This window comes from Lupinus angustifolius, chromosome LG01 (genome assembly GCF_001865875.1).
Source record: "Lupinus angustifolius cultivar Tanjil chromosome LG01, LupAngTanjil_v1.0, whole genome shotgun sequence".
NCBI classification, from domain to species: Eukaryota; Viridiplantae; Streptophyta; class Magnoliopsida; order Fabales; family Fabaceae; genus Lupinus; species Lupinus angustifolius.
In genome coordinates this window covers 22,367,462-22,384,002 of record NC_032009.1, presented here as the reverse complement: position 1 = coordinate 22,384,002, position 16,541 = coordinate 22,367,462, and the positions used below count along the sequence as shown (strand labels likewise).

The window sequence follows — 16,541 nt, the reverse complement described above, 5'->3', positions numbered from 1 at the left end:
CATGATTTCATTAATTTTACCTTCATCTTCATATTTTGGTGCTTCTCTGCTTCAAAATTCATCATGTGCGTGAAATGGGTGCTCCATATAGTACAATGAACACTAATATATCTCATTTATAATGTTCCTTATGTAGTTTTCACTTTTCACTAGGTCATTTGGTTGCTATCATTAATTAATATATAAGTGTTGAAGTATGTAGCTACAGCACGCAAGATTATGAAGATTGGAAGCTTATGATCAAACGATATAAAGAACCAAATATATACATATAGTTAAAGACTTTGTGCCATGCATGAAACTATGATGATATTTTGTAATTAATAATACAGTTACTAAAAATAAACAAAGCTTTTTTTTATAGGCAAAAGAAAATTATATTAATAAAAATAATTATAAAAGAAAAGAATAAAAAATTAAAGCAAAACAAGAAGACAAGAACCTATTACAAATTGGAATTAAGACAAGATATTGGGTTAGAAACCCAATCTGAGTAAGAAAAGGAATTATTGCTCATCTGGCCATTAACCCAAAGTCAAGAATTAACTCTTGCGGCTTCAAAAATCTTCCGAGGAGAAGGCATGACACTATTAAAAACAAAGTCGTTCCTAGAAAGTTATATTGCCCAAGTTGAAGCTAACCAAATGATACTCCATAGATTGAGCGACTATTGTTTGAAAGCATACCCATGTGAGCAGTGAAATAGGCTATAGATTGGGAAGGAAGCGTTGTGCTGAAGTCCAACCAATTATAAAGAAGCTGCCAAACCGAATAAGTGATATTACAAGTGAAAAAAAGATGATCAGAAGTTTCTGCGTACTCGTTGCAGCAATGGCATAAGGGACCTCCTCCATGAGATAAAAGGACCCCCTCTTGTGAAGAGCATCCATAGTAGGGAGTCTGTCCTGAAAAAATCTCCAAGTGAAGGTAGTGACTTTTAAGGGAGCTTTTGATTTCCAAAGAAGACGGAGATGGTTGATGTTGGTAGTTGATTGTTGGTAATGCTTAGTGAGCAAATCGTAAGCCGATATTATTGAGAATTGGTTGGATTTGTCATGGCGCTATTCCCATGAGTCAGTAGCATTTTCCTTTAGCACACCTTTTTGAAGTTCCTTCATATTATTTTAACCCTCAAGTATTAAAAAAATGCTAATTCTATAAAATTGCTTTCCACAATGGATACACAGGCCACTTATAAATCAATCTACCTTTAATTTCTTACTATGTTTAAAGAGAGATTGGTAAATAAAAAAAATTATGTTACAGGTAATAGCTCTATATCTTAAAAACATGATAATAACTGTAGTCTATAGTTCATGAAATATTTTTAAAATAATTATTAAAAAATAAATTTACTATATAAAAAACACTTACTATACCAAGATTAAAAATACAATTCTCTATTGTAACTGTAAAAGTATTTGATCAATATTATTTTTAATTAAATGTTTCTTTCATGGTATAATAGCCTTAGAAGCCCGTGAACAATACTTTCTTTTCTGGGGAAGAATGTCTTGCATTTTAACTATGAAATATGTACAAGATTTTTATAACTTTTCAGTTTATAATCCCTATTTTAAGAAAATATCTTCAGCTGACACTTAAAAAATAGGATCCAACATAAGAAAGTTGTCTTGAAAATATTTATACAAATCTAGTGGTAGGAACATTTTCCATTGTATTTAGAGGTTGTCATGTCATGCGACACAATGATGATTAACCTATGACATTCGGGAAAAAAAGATATGTTATTCCTGCATGGTTCTAAGAGGAATGAGTATACAATCATATACACAAATACATGAGTAGATTATATTGAATACAATCACATGGGTGACAAAGACTTTCTAAGCTGTTTCGTTCTTATAAGACTCACCATTGCGGGTTTGGAATCAATTCACATGTCTAGGTAGAAATTTAATGGTATTATTACTCTATCGTAAAAGAAAATAATATTTCCATTCATACATCATCAAAAAATATTTTTTATATAACATTACTTAGTGGGGGAGCCAATGTCTGGTGAAGGTGTACACACGGATATTTTTAAAAAAATTATATACATTTGAATCCTTATCATTCAACTTTTTAAGCTCTATATCTTAAATCACTTTATGGCTCCTTAAAAAGTATATATAAATTACTTAATTGTATAGTTAATATTTTTTTACACTTTTGACTATATAAAATTGTAACATTGACACCGAACATTTATCCTATGAAAATATATTTTAGATAATTCAATATAGCTTATACGTATCTCCACAGGTTTTGGATTTGCCATTGCATAATTATTATTATGTAAAAGAAGTAGTAGTTTAATTTCAGAACATATAAACACAATAAAAATCCAAAAATGGAAATTTTGTATTTTAAACAAGAGTATGTTCTCTTTACTTTATTGAACATATTATTTTGTACTAGAAAATTTTAATCATTATCTTGGTGCGTGATTCCTTCACATCTACTTATAAATCAAATTTTAACCTTGCAAAACATAATGCATTGCAGTGAAAACCAGAGAGAGATAAGTGGAGATAGGATAAAGTTGAAAGAGGAAGGTGGTGACTTTTGTTACTGAAATCTAAGAGACTGATTAAAGCAAAGATAGTGAAAGGAAAGACATAAAAGTGAAAGTCATGAAAGTACGTTCCTTTCTATATTGCATGAAAAACGATGACAACCTATTCCATCATTACTACCACTCCTTCTCTCTTTATTCACTAATCCCGATAAACAATATCACACATCTCTTTCTTCTCTTTTGTTTTATCAAATATATAAATATGAAGAATATGGTTATATTTAATTTGAAAAGTTGTCTAGAAATAAGATTCGAAAGAATGATTTCTTGGTGACATACCTACCTAACTAGATGGTTTAAGATTTCTTTCTATATTGTCTCTTTATTTCTTTGAATGTCAAATAAATGAAAAGGGATCCAATGGCATAAATTTGTTCCATGGAAATGTCAAATAAAGTTTATTCTCACCGAACAAACTCCCTCTTGCTTTTATTCCTTTTTAAATTAGTTATATTATTAGTAAATTCCTTTTTAAATTAGTTATATTATTAGTATGTATAAGTTTGTTTAATACTTTATTGGTTATATCGGTCATTGTACTATATTAATATATTATTATATGATTGATGTATAATTAAAGTGAATGTTTAGTCTATGGTGAGCAAAATATTAAATTGATTAAGGCTCATTAAGAATTTGTCTCAATGAGTATTCATTTTTATTTTGTTAATTTTTTCTAAATCAAGAGAACTAATTATTTTACACTAGACTTATAAAATGTAGGGTACTCCTGATTGCAGGTTATTGGGGCACCTAAGTACTAGATTTAGAGCATTGATTATTGTGACAGTTCCAAATGACCATGGAGTAATGTCTAGTGTTTGTCGTTGAAGACAAGCACGTAGTTGGTCTCTCTCTATCTATATATATATATTTGTGTGTTTGTGACATTTTTTCTTCTGAAAATGACTTGGATTTATAATGTAGTATTTTTATCCAATGTGCAATAGTTAATTATTATAAAACCATTCTCTGTGTGCAAAGAATTGTAATATACATATGAACATGTGATGATGGTGTTGGATATAAGCATGATTTGTGTAATCATTCTCATTACTTGTTAGTGTCTTTTGTGTAATTGAGATTTAAATGGCTATATATAGTTACTCCATCCCATGCATCATTACTATTACTATACTAAATAAAATTTAAAGTAAATACTTATTTTGTTTCTTCAAATTTTTTGTTGAGACCAATTTGATCCCTTAAAAATTAAAAAAATTGAAAATGGTCCAAAAATATAAATGCAAACTAAACTAGTCTATTTTATGATTTTTAAGATTCTTAATAGAGATTATTTTGACACATATATGTAATCTTTAAGTGCTAATTTTAATTTTAATTTTTAGTCAAATTATTATTCATGAAAATTTATAAGGAATATACTTTCACTCTAAAATTTAATAATACTTTGCTCTTTGTATATTTGATTTGAAAGCACAAGAGAGTCGTCTAGCTCAAATGGTTGAGTGCTGGCTGAACATGATACTCATAGTTATTAAATAATATAAAAAATGATATAGTTGAATATAATAATATTATTAAATTGGCAGTGAAAACTATTGATTATAATAAATTAATAACTATATTTAAATGTACATCGGAAACTACATTAAAGAAAAAAATAAAACATAAAAGGGATAAAAAGAGATGTAATAAATAGAGGTATAATTACAAAACAAACTTAAAATGTTTGTTTGATTTCTAAAATTCAAAATATTTGAAAAAACATATAAAAAAATGAAATAGTGAGAGTAATATTATTCATTAACCTTCTTCTTGTGGCTTCTATAATCACATGCATACCATATACACTCCTAAGCTCCTAACCCAAAATTTGTATTGATTGATTTTTGCGATATTTTCTAACACTTAGTATTATTCTTCAATCTTTTTGGTGTGGCTACAATATAGTGATATACACTCCTATTCTCCTAACCCAAAATAATCTATCAATTAATTTGTGCTACCTTTTTTAACAGATTCTCTTAAGAGTTAAGACAAACCAATTATCACTATTTTTTTTACTTCCATTTTTTTATTATTTATGTGCATCTCAAAAAACTCATATACTTCAAACTAGTAAGTTACCATGTATACACATGAGACAATATTTTTTTTGTTGCATGGTTAACAACACATATGTTACCGATAAATTAGTATAGTTAAAAACACATATGTTACCCTGTGCATTTATATCGTTAAGAACATACATGTTACTTCTGCATTCGCATATTGAAACATGTTCAAATACATAAGTAAAATAAATGATAATGATATTGTGAAAGTTCCTATTGAATCATAATCCATGTAATGATAGCACAACAAAAATTGACGATACAAAATAATTGGAGAGTTAAAAGATTAAAATATATACAAAAAGATCATTGATCTTCTTGAACACTATGAATGTAAACAAAATCATATTTTTGAATACAATGTAAACAAAGAACAAAAATCTAAAATTACATGATGGAGTTCGAACTTTAAAGGAAGAATAAACATATTAGCAAGAAGAGTATGAAGACAAAACAAATACTACTTGTGAGATGAAAATATTTAATAAAAGATAGTTTTGAGAGAATAAAAATAAATAAATGACTTGAAAAAATGATATATTTAACATTGAGAAAATAAACTAATAAATGATTTCCTTGAGAATTAATCAAATAAATACATTTTATACAAATCTAATAATAAATGAATAAATGTATTAAAAGAATAAACTAATAAATACGATTCACATTATAAATATGTTATTATTTTCAAAACTAATAAATACATACTACAAATAATTTATATTAATTTCTTATTTATAGGTAATGATTAGAATAGAAAAATAATAATAAATACTAAATATTTTGATAAAAAAGAAAGATTTGAGTTTAAAAAAATTCATAAAATAAAATCTGAAATAAAACTTTTTAGGAGATCGAATAAGTTGAAGTGTTAGAAAAAAAATTAGTAATTTTTTTAAATGAGAAACTCTAGAAAATAACAGGTTTAATATGTTTGAGCCATAAAAAGTGACTCAAGTCACATATATTTTATGAAGAAATTAATAAGGTTATGACACATGAGAGATCAAGTGCATTACTCATGATTGAGCTTTTAGCAACTAACAAAAATTTCAATATGGTAAGATGCATTAAAAAATAAGTCACATAATATAATGTGTGAAAGTCTACAATAAAAATATTGACATATTTTGGAGGGGAAAAAGTGAAGGAAAAGTTACACTTAGAAAACATTTTTTTCTTATATAAGTGAATGTTGTCAAAATTTGGATGTCAAAATAATATTATTGTTCTTTTAATCCAATTAATTATCCCCTCATTTCTCTATTTGTATATGAGATTTAATATGTATATATTAATAATGTAAGTATTTTTTATACTGTTAATAAATTATCCATCATTGATTTATTAATTACTATTGACTATTAAACAAAAGTAATACAAATTATCATTGGTGAATGATACGTTGACAATGTAAAAAAATTTATACAGTGAGTGCAATGATTTTAAACTATCATACATATGCTTCCTCATCAGACATTATCTTTTCACTTCCCTAGACTTACTTTCTACACTGAAATAAAAAATCTAATCTCCCAGTTCCTAAAAATTTATTAAAAAATTTCCATTACTAGTTCATTGAAGTTTTTTTTGGAAGGTGAAAATTTTATTAATAAGATATACAAATATATTGAAGTGATGGCATAATTAGTGAGGAGAAGAGTGTTTGGGCGCTTGAGTTTATGAACATCATCAACATCATCGTTCATGAATCTGTTCCATGTTTTCTTTCCTTTGTTATATTCTCAAACATGGCCAGACTTACAAATGCACCAGCTGTTTGTACTAAATATAGGACTGTTGTAATTAAAGAACAACATTCAAAGTTATGAAATTCTAAACCAACTAATTAATCTCTCAAATTTCTGGCAAAAGGACCAAATAATGTATATATTAATTGTGAAAAAGAATCATGACCAGGCTGTTGATTTTATTCTCTTTAGGGTATCCCTTTTGCAACCCTTTTGGTCTGACAGTTAGACAAAGAAAATTGTAGCACAAATATGGTCACACATTAGTATATGTCCGCATATGCAGTAGTAATCAGATAATTGTCATGTACAAAAAGACATAGAGATAGCACTGAAGAGGGAAATATTATGAAAAACAAAACAAAAACTAAGATATAATGATAGTTATATCATTGTATTTACATTTGTAATAACATTTTTTCTCTTAAAACTAAAATTAACATTAGAGGATCATGCTCAACAATAACATATATATTATGAGAAGCATAAGAAAACAAAGCTTACCCAAGCTATGCTATATAAGGTACCAAAAAATAGGTCTGAGGCTACTCATAATAAACAAACTATGCTGGATTGAAAATAGACCTTTCAAAAACACAGTGAAGTTCATCAGAAAATAATGCATTTGTGTACACAAAATGCTGGTTTTTGAATAGACGTCTAGCTCAAATGTTTTGATGTCCTTGCATATATATTCCATAACCATTGATGTACACAATGCACATTAGTGTCCATTATTAGCTACCTTTATGTTAATTAACGTGCCACTCAACACAAATATATTATTTGAGAATAAAGTATATATTAATACAAATAGATAAGTTATTTATTCCGACCACTAAAATCATGACATGTGTCTTATTTAATTATTTTTTCGCAAAATATTTCTGAAATTAAACAAAACAGTATATGTTATATTTATAGAGATAAGTAATCTCTCCTATATGAGATATATTTTATTCACATATCATTTACCTTTTTTTTAGTTACCACTACAAATTTATATATTTGGCCAGTATATTTTGGGCAAGATGTATTAGCTTCTTTCAAAACCTTACTTGTAGTTACATACTAAAGATTTTGATGACCTATATCTTTATAATATATATAGTCATTACATTATTCAATATTCATATTTAATTATCATTAATTCTTTAGAGAGAAAAATAATACAGATGAATAATAGATTTATGTTAAATCTTCAAATTGATAGTGCATAATATTATACTCAATACAATAAGAATAACCTGATATTGGAAAATCAAGTCTAGATAAATTAAATGGGTCATTTTCCTATGAAAAAGAAATTATTTTGATGTCTTAACGATGTTTTTTAGGTACTCGTCGTTAATAATATTTCCGTAATTTTAATACAAATATTAATCTAAGGAAATAAATATTCAAGTCATTAAAATGTTATTTTTTTTCCACAAGAACGCTCGACAGAAATCCATATTTGGTGAAAAGATTATAACTCTAACGTGACAAATAGTAAGGAGAATATATATATATACAAATTATCATTTCCAATGCCAGGTGTAAATGCCTGAATTTCCATCTACCTTTCAACTCAATCAAAAAATGTGAAAATAAAGTAACGAGAAGAATAATAATGCTACTGTAAAATGTTGGAGGATAAGAATGAAATCCATGAAGATTCCTGTATTATTCATTTAAATTCACTATGATCTACACAAGTACACTAGTAGAGAATAAGAATATGTAATAAGCAATTGTACAAATGAATATCTCAAATCATTTCATGTCAGTGCAGCAACACTGAAACTTGTCCCATTCAACTAAGAGTTGATGTAGTTTTCAAACTGTCTTTCCCTTTTGTCCATTCTAACTCAATCACGCTGTTGCTTATATCTTTATGCATTAATGCATATTTCATTAGACCATGAAAAACATATAGTTTTGAGAGATAAGTTTATAAAAGATAATGCTTTCTTACTAATTCTACATTTATTTCTTTAAATTTGACTTCTAATAAAATCTATTTACATAAGAATTTTATAAAGGTTACTACTTATTTAAAATTTATGAAATAAGTGTTACTAAATATCGACTTTAGGTAAATAAAGTGTACAACTATAACTGAATTAAGTATTGAATAGTAGGGAGTCACAAGGTGGTCTGATGGTGAAGAGGGTGGTCGTAAGGAATGGAGTGCAGGAGGTTATGCGTTCGATATTTTTGGTAGGGTTTAGGAGGTTGAGGGTGGAGTCTCACCCACAATAAAATACTAACATACTAACAACTGATATACTGACAATTGCCAATCAAAAAAAAGTATTGAATAGTAATTTAGCAAGCATATAACTAACTATCCATCTAAACAATTATATTTATTACTTAATTATTTACTTTATTCAATAATCATAGTAAACGTGTATAATAATTAATGTCTTATATTTGAGGATTGAAATCAAAGGTTCAAATAGTGGTATGTATTTCTTATTATTTCAATCATGAAATAACATCATGATGTAGGCAATAATTCACAAGAAGTGAAAAGTGTATCACACTAGAACTTTAGCTTCGTATTCAAAATATGCAAGCTTGACCAAAAAACGCCAAGGTTTAGTTAGAAGACAGGTTGGTTCATCATTACCTCTTGGAGTTTAGTTCCTGTTTGCTCAAAGTCCAATCCAGCCACAATGTACCAACATCAAGTGGTACATGTTTGATTCTCCTTAAGCAAGAACCCGGGTTCGAATCTTGTGGATGGAAAAAATGCTCGTCAGGAGAGTTAGTCCCACATACCTATAGATGTTCCCAACTCGGACAGGATTGCCTATTGTGCGAGGATACATGTGGGAAACCAACAAAAAAAAAAGTCCAATCCAGCCACTAACTCTATTTCTTATTTTTTTGGATATGCACTTTATTTCTTATATCTAAATTATATTGATCATGCAATATTGGATTGAGAATCATGATTAGATTAAGTTTTTTTAAAGCTTTTTCGGTATCTGTTTTCATGTCTTTAATGATCTAGGATCCAGCTTAATTCTCTTCCCTTATTCCTTCTTTTCCACAAAATTAAAGAATTCATAGTAAGGAGGCATAAGAAGATAAGGTTTCACTCTCATAGATTTGAGAAAGATAAATCTCACAGAAAGAAATATGTAACTTAGGAACATATAAGTAGAGAGAGTCATCATCACTTTATACATACATTATCACAATATTATTTAGCGTTTATATTTAATTATTATTAACTTTTAAATATAAATAATATAAATAAATAATGTATAATAAATAACTATATATAAATTTTTATGCTCTAAATTATACATCTTCCAAAGTATTCACATAATTATGTAACACAAATTACTTATGTAGTTTAAAATATACAGACTTAGAGAGCAAAAAGTTAAGAGAATAAATTTTGAGTGGGCATTGTAAAACTTCAAAGGGAATGAGGTCATTGCCTATTGTCCAAAAAATTTTGGGCAAAGGTAATATACGAACTACATATTATTTTATTTGAAAGTAAATTGTTAAAGCTATTGGATGGAAAAATTTGATTACTAATTACCATTTTATACATATTTTAAAAGTTATTGTGGTATTATACGACTTTAGTGTAGAAGTCATAATTAATGGTGAAATACAACTTCTAATAAAAATAAACTCGGGTTAAGCAAAAACGACTTCATAATTGAAGTCGTTATCACAAGACACTACTTCATGGTCACCTGTTACCCCTTCTCTATTTCTCTTTCTCACATGGCTCTCCTTTTCAAGTTCTTCCCTAGCATAGCATGGATTCTCTTTGCCAGTGCAAAACCCGTCACTTTTTTCAAGAAATAGTACAAGATTCTACTTTCATACTTTTTTCTCCTATCGTCATCTTTATAATGCACATTCTTAAGTGAAGAATTAAATATGCATAATATCATGCCCTATACCTTTAACCTTTGCATGGAAATTCTAAGAAACAAGGGAATGAATGACCCTTTTCTTTGATTATAACTAATTATTCTTAAGCTTTTTTCCCCTTTTAAAAAAGACTCCACTTCCACTATTGTTGTAATCATTACAACTGAGTTGGTGGGGATGCATGTGTTTATGCTTTTTTGATAAAAATGTCTCTTTGCTTGAGCTTCTTAATTAATGTCTTGTTTCATTCTTTATTCTTATCTTTTGTGCCACCACTTTCTCACACTGACAGTGGGAATAGTGGCAACTTCTAATCTTAGTTTTGGAGTCTGCTTACTTTTTACTGCATACAAATAGGTCTAACACAGTGCCATGTCCATATTGTTTCACCGAGTATTCTTGCAGGCATAGCTTTAATCGATGTGGATTGTGAGTGATTATTTCCAAAAGAAATTCAGTGATTATATAGTTACTATGATTGTCAAAATCTGGTGAGCTCAAATTGTCTGTTTCAATATGTGCATACTTTGCAGTTCTAACATTTGAATCGGGTGTGAGACTACTTATTATTAAGCCTATTTTTTTGGTATAACTAATTTACTTCGGTAAAAAATTAATCTTTTTTGGAATGTGTGCTTACCCCTCATAACAAATATTGCTCACGATAGAAGACTCAAATTGAAACTTATGTGGGACAATTTTTCGGATAACAAATAGTAAGCCGAACCAACCTATCTCCAATTTTTTTAGGTCATCTGCTACCAAAGCCCGATCAGGACATGGGTCGGGCCACCTAGGCTCCTTGTGAATAAGCCTGATGCTGGGGTGTCATTTTGCAACCTGAATTGGCCCCGGACTATTTTTGGCTAGCCCTGTCCCAACCAAGTAGTCTTATTTGGCACCTCTAGAATCTATGAGCTATAACAACTAAGAATTCTAATAATTGTACATAAATTTCTCTCTATTAATCTCATTTCATTTAGTTTTACACAATCCACACCATGCGTACTAGAACTTGTTCGGGTGAAGAATAGTATCAGACTTTCATGACTATTCATGGTATATATCGCAAATCAGTCAACAAGCCACTCACAATATCAGGAGACTCGACAAAACCACAAGAACTAGAATCAAGGACTATTTTCAGGCAACACAGCCAAAATTAAGAATGAACAGAACTGCTACTATTATTTTTACTCCTGCTTTGACATGTACTAATAATAACAGACGTGTTTGGAGATCTTCATCCATGGGTTACAACATTTTTCTATGGTTAAGTGAAAGAAGCATATAAGTGGGCTTGACACCATGTCTTAACCCAAAATCTTAAAACATTAGATCTATGACTTCATCCACTTATATGCTCTTTAACTCATCTATTATTGCTCAATGTGAGACTTCTTCATTTACACTTGGAATACCCTACGAAATGAAATATAAATATAGAGACCAAATGCTTTAAAAAATGGAAATGAACATGACCCTTAATATAGATTAAAATTGTATTTAAGGATAACTCAAGAGAAACCAAATTCTTTTATGCTCTCTATTATATTTGGTAGGAGTTATTTGTATGGTTCATGTAATATTTGCTTAGATAGGTTTTCGGTCTAGTATATATTTTATAATAGATTGTGTGTTTTTATCTCTCATAACAAAATTAAATATGAAAAGAAAGTGATCACATTTTAGATAAAGTAGTTATTAAATTTATAAAAAAAATGCATACGATGGTGAGAGAAAGAATGACTAAATGTTGGGAGAGGAAACATATGTATTTTGACAAAATATAGTTTTATTGTAATAAAAGGATTAATATGTCATTGAAAATTATATTTTCATTTGTTTTTTTGAAGTATTTGTCTCTTCATTGGAAAGATGATTCTAACTCTAGAAAACAATTGTATAAAAAATATGATATTAATATATTATTCAGTTTTTTTATTAAAAAAATAGTTAATTATTAAAATTTTAGTTTAAATATATTTTTTTTTGACATATAAAGTGATATGGTAGGTATGGAATATAAATATGTTATTCAAAACTATGTTGCATCAATAAACAATTATAATGTTATTAGAAAATTTAATCATGTGGAAGAAAATTTGGGAAAACTTTATTAATATTTTGTTTAGTAACGACTAGAGATGGAAACATGTGAGGTTGCCTATCAGGATATTACGTTACCTATTATCTGACCTATAATAAGTTAGGTCAAACTATGTCTTTTTTGTAAATTGGTTAGGCCTAGGCTTTTTGAAAAACTTATTTAGTTTAACAAATCATGTTTTAGGCTATCCAAAAGACATATTAAACCTAATAAACATGCCTATCTAGTTATATTATTAAAAATGTTTATATTATAAATTTTTTATATAAGTGAGATTATTATACATATAATTTTAATGTAAAAATGTATACAAAAATATATTTAATTATTAGGGTTATAAAAGTTTAGTTAAAAGTAGTCAAAAGACTTTTAAAAATACCAAACCTAGACTTTAATATTTTTTAAATAATTTGTTGAAGGTAAAGATTGGTGTGACCGTCACCTATTTCCACATAAGCAGTAACAACCACACAAAAATTGTGCCTATAATGATTGACGTGAGCATGACTAAAAAGAAGAGTGGGTTAAGCTAGGAAAATACTTTGTGTTAAATTTATAAAATAAAAAAAGATGAAGATAAAAGCCTTAATTATTTGGTGGTATTAAAATTAAAATTCTAGGGTTTGGGTGATTGTAATCGAGCAGAAGAAGTTCCAATCGAGAGTTGGTCATGGATTCTCTGTTAGCAAACTACGCTTCTTCCGACGAAGAAGAACAGCAACAACCACCCAATCCAATCCCATCCAAAACGACGTCGTCATCATCTTCCAACACCACCTCTTCATTCTTCTCTTCTCTCCCAAAACCCAAATCTTCTGAATCTCCCTCCACCCTTCAATCCTTATCTCAACCCAATCAATCTTCAATCAACCCTTCTTCTATAACTCACAAAAGCTCTTCCCTTTTCTCTTCCCTCCCTAACCCTAAATCCCAAATTCAACAACAACCCAAAAGGGTGGTGCAATTCAGACCCCCTGTTATTCCTTTGCCAAAACCTACGGATCTTGACGATGATGATGACGTCGAAGAAGAGAAAGAGCGAATCAGAAGAAGAAATTCTGAGTCTTCAATTCAAACTCCATCTGTGAAGTCATTTTTGTCCAGCATTCCCGCTCCCAGGAACGCCACCACTCTCGGCGTTCAATCGAGTTCCGGTTCAGGCCGCAGATCCATCATTGAAACCGAGGCATCGGAACCAGCACCAGCACCAGCACCGGTTAGTGTTTCTGCCGCAGAGAGCGATGTTGCAGTTGATCAAAATGCAGGGGAGTATGCAACTTATGAGAATTACCCTAATTACCAATATGTCACTGACCCAAACTCAGAGGATCATGTGAGTTATGAGAATTACCCCAATTATCAATATGCCACTGACCCAAATGCAGGATCAGGGTTTTCGAGTTACGGCAATTATGATTCGGGTGTTGATCATAGTATTGGGGCCGGCACTACTAGTTATGGAAATAGTGATTCGAGTGTTGTTCAAAGTGTGGAAGCAGGCAGTGCTAGTTATGCAAGTGTTAATGATGCCTATGGAAGCTATAGTGGCTATGGTGATAATGTTCAATATGGTAATAACTGGGTTGATGGGTTGCCAGAGGCATCTGGGGCTAGTGACAATGCTATTAAGTTTCCTGGGAAGAAGAGAGGTAGGAACGAGATTCCCATAGAAGTGATTGAGGTGAAACAAGAAGAGTTGATTAAGAATCGGCCTAGAGAGGATCAGGTTAAGCTAACTGGGGTAGCTTTTGGACCCTCTTATCAGGTATTGTTTCATTGTGGTTTATCTGTTTTATCATCTCAGGCCATTTTTTGTTGTTGGTATTTTGATTTGGGTTTCTACACAACTTGATTGGATGAAATTTAGGGTTAAACAAATGTGAAGCTACAGCTTTTTGTGTGTTGTACTTAGTGGGTAGGAAGGGTAAGACATTCCTGTTTTCTACTTGTATAAAGGACCTTTTAATGTAAAACATGTTTGGAGTTGGGAAATCTTGAATAAAACGTGTTTGACATAATTTGTGGGCCTTGTGAAACTCCACATGGTGTGAGAATATATTCAAACAGTGTAGTGTAGGGTTAAATATGTAGCACCCAAAACAAATAGGGATTCGGGAGATTAAAATATGGACAAGCGTATCTGCTGCACAGACAATAGAAGGATTGTCTCTTGGTTAACAATCGAGGTATATAGAAGAGAACCCTTGTTGTCAAGGAGCATCTTAACTTTCCTGTTACTGCCATTAGCCCTTTATATAAAGAGAAACCCCAAGTAAAAGAAATCTTAGAATCGAGCTAGTCAAAGTCATACAGACTAGCCTGAGTTCAAAGGAAAATGGAACATGAAGATATAATAGCACCAGCACACATTTGATAATCTATTGTTCTGAAGAGTAAAGAAATTGGGTATATTTGATCGTCAATCTCTGTCCGTGAAGTGTTTTTTGACTTTACCGTTTAGCTATATTGTGTTGGAAATCACTGATGAGGTGACTTTTGTTTGACGTATGTGTAAGAAAAAAACTAAACAATGCTACAACCACAACATCTATAAGAACAAATGAAAAATGATTTTCCCGCACTACATTTGATTTTCTGCTCCTCCTTTCACGAGAAGACAAAATAGACAAAGAAAGTAATATTCTCCGTCTCCATTTTTTCTTTCTGAATTTCACTATTTAAGTGATTGTAGACGATGAAGTGTAGGGATAACATTGTTGTTTGTGGAGATCATGGGAACTAACTGTTGTTGGATTTTATTTTATTCTACACATCATTATCAACTTTTGGATGCATAATGTTGCGACAAAGGAAAGAACTGCATATTTTCTTGCTTTGTATAATTTTTTAAATTTGAAATTTAGACAATCCCACATTTTGTTATCATGTATTTCTCTTCACACAAGATTTATAAAAGATCAATATGACTGGAATACATGTACATACGATTTTCACAAGTGGAGGTGCATAGAAAATAAAGATAGTAATGATGACAAAAAGGGGTTAGTTTATTTTTCATAGCCAAAACTTAGAGTTTGATGTGCACACTGGGAGGCTTCTATAAATTTTACAACTCCTTTAGTTTTTGTAATACTCCATAAAAACATGTTTCTGTTATTTTTTGTATTTATTATTATATTTTCTCTTGCAGCCTGTTTCGGCAAAGGGGAAGCCTTCAAAGCTGCATAAGAGGAAGCATCAAATTAGTTCTTTATACTTCGACATGAAACAAAATGAAATGCAATTAGCAGAGCGCCGTTCAAAGGGCATGCTTACCAAAGCTGAAACACAGGCAAAATATGGATGGTAAAATTGGGAGGATTATATTATTCATTAACTTCCTTGAAACATGAATTCTGATGTACCTGCAGGGCTGCATCCTTGCGTTTCATTGTTCTGTCAAAAGAAAAGACATGTATAACGTTGCCCTGCCCTACTTTTTAGTGCAAATGTTGTATGCTACCATAACGCGACAGTGGAATTTTGAACTGTACGTTTATTCCTTATTATAAAATCATATTTCCTTCAATTTCATCATTGGTTCAAATTGATGATGTAGTACTAACTAGAACCCTTTTCCCAACTACTTGTGAATTGTGATAGGAACTTCTTATCTGGAAGTTATGTTATTTTCCAGATAGAGGAGTTTAAGTTAGAAGTTTGCCACATGGTGGATTTGTAGTAATAAACAATAAGGGCAGATCAGTAATCAGTATGAATAATTATTTAGGAGCAGATATGTATTTTTAGGAACTGATATGGCTATTGTGCTTTGACATTCTCTTCAAAACAAATTGGCCCAACTTCAATGACAATCACCTAGTCATCTTTATTTATAGTTCCATTATTATCTCCTTCTCCTAAAACACCACCCTCAATGTTTTTATTGGCTTTCGTGTAATGGGTAAAAGTTCTCTCTGCACCTAAAACACAACCCTCTATCTCTCTTGTTGAAACTGCAGAAAAATATCCACAGCATGTTACTTTTCCAGCCTCGATACAACAATAGGCTTGCCCCTCATAAACCAAAGTCTCATACACAAAGTATTCTCTGTCAAAATTAACAAACACACATCATTGTCTACCTTCACACAATACATAATACTATAAGAATAATTGCTCTACTG

General features: G+C 30.1%; 1 protein-coding gene across 2 annotated transcripts; it reads left to right on the top strand.

Moving 5' to 3' along the window:
- Positions 733-15,948, top strand: LOC109355915 (proline-rich protein PRCC-like). 2 transcript variants are annotated; one of them, XM_019599208.1, is made up of 4 exons: positions 733-738; positions 13,066-13,844; positions 13,878-14,179; positions 15,566-15,948. In XM_019599208.1, the coding sequence occupies exons 2-4, from the start codon at positions 13,085-13,087 to the stop codon at positions 15,722-15,724; spliced, it is 1,221 nt and encodes a 406-aa protein (XP_019454753.1). In that variant the 5' UTR covers positions 733-738; positions 13,066-13,084; the 3' UTR covers positions 15,725-15,948. The 2 variants fall into 2 exon arrangements, with proteins under 2 accessions (XP_019454753.1, XP_019454744.1); XM_019599199.1 differs by having other exon boundaries at positions 13,066-14,179.

Excerpts from the sequence above, each read along its gene's own strand:
- LOC109355915 (XM_019599199.1), top strand. The coding sequence starts at position 13,085 with ATGGATTCTCTGTTAGCAAACTACGCTTCTTCCGACGAAGAAGAACAG. Across the intron at positions 14,180-15,565 it reads CTTTTGGACCCTCTTATCAG|CCTGTTTCGGCAAAGGGGAA; the intron begins GTATTGTTTCAT and ends TTTCTCTTGCAG.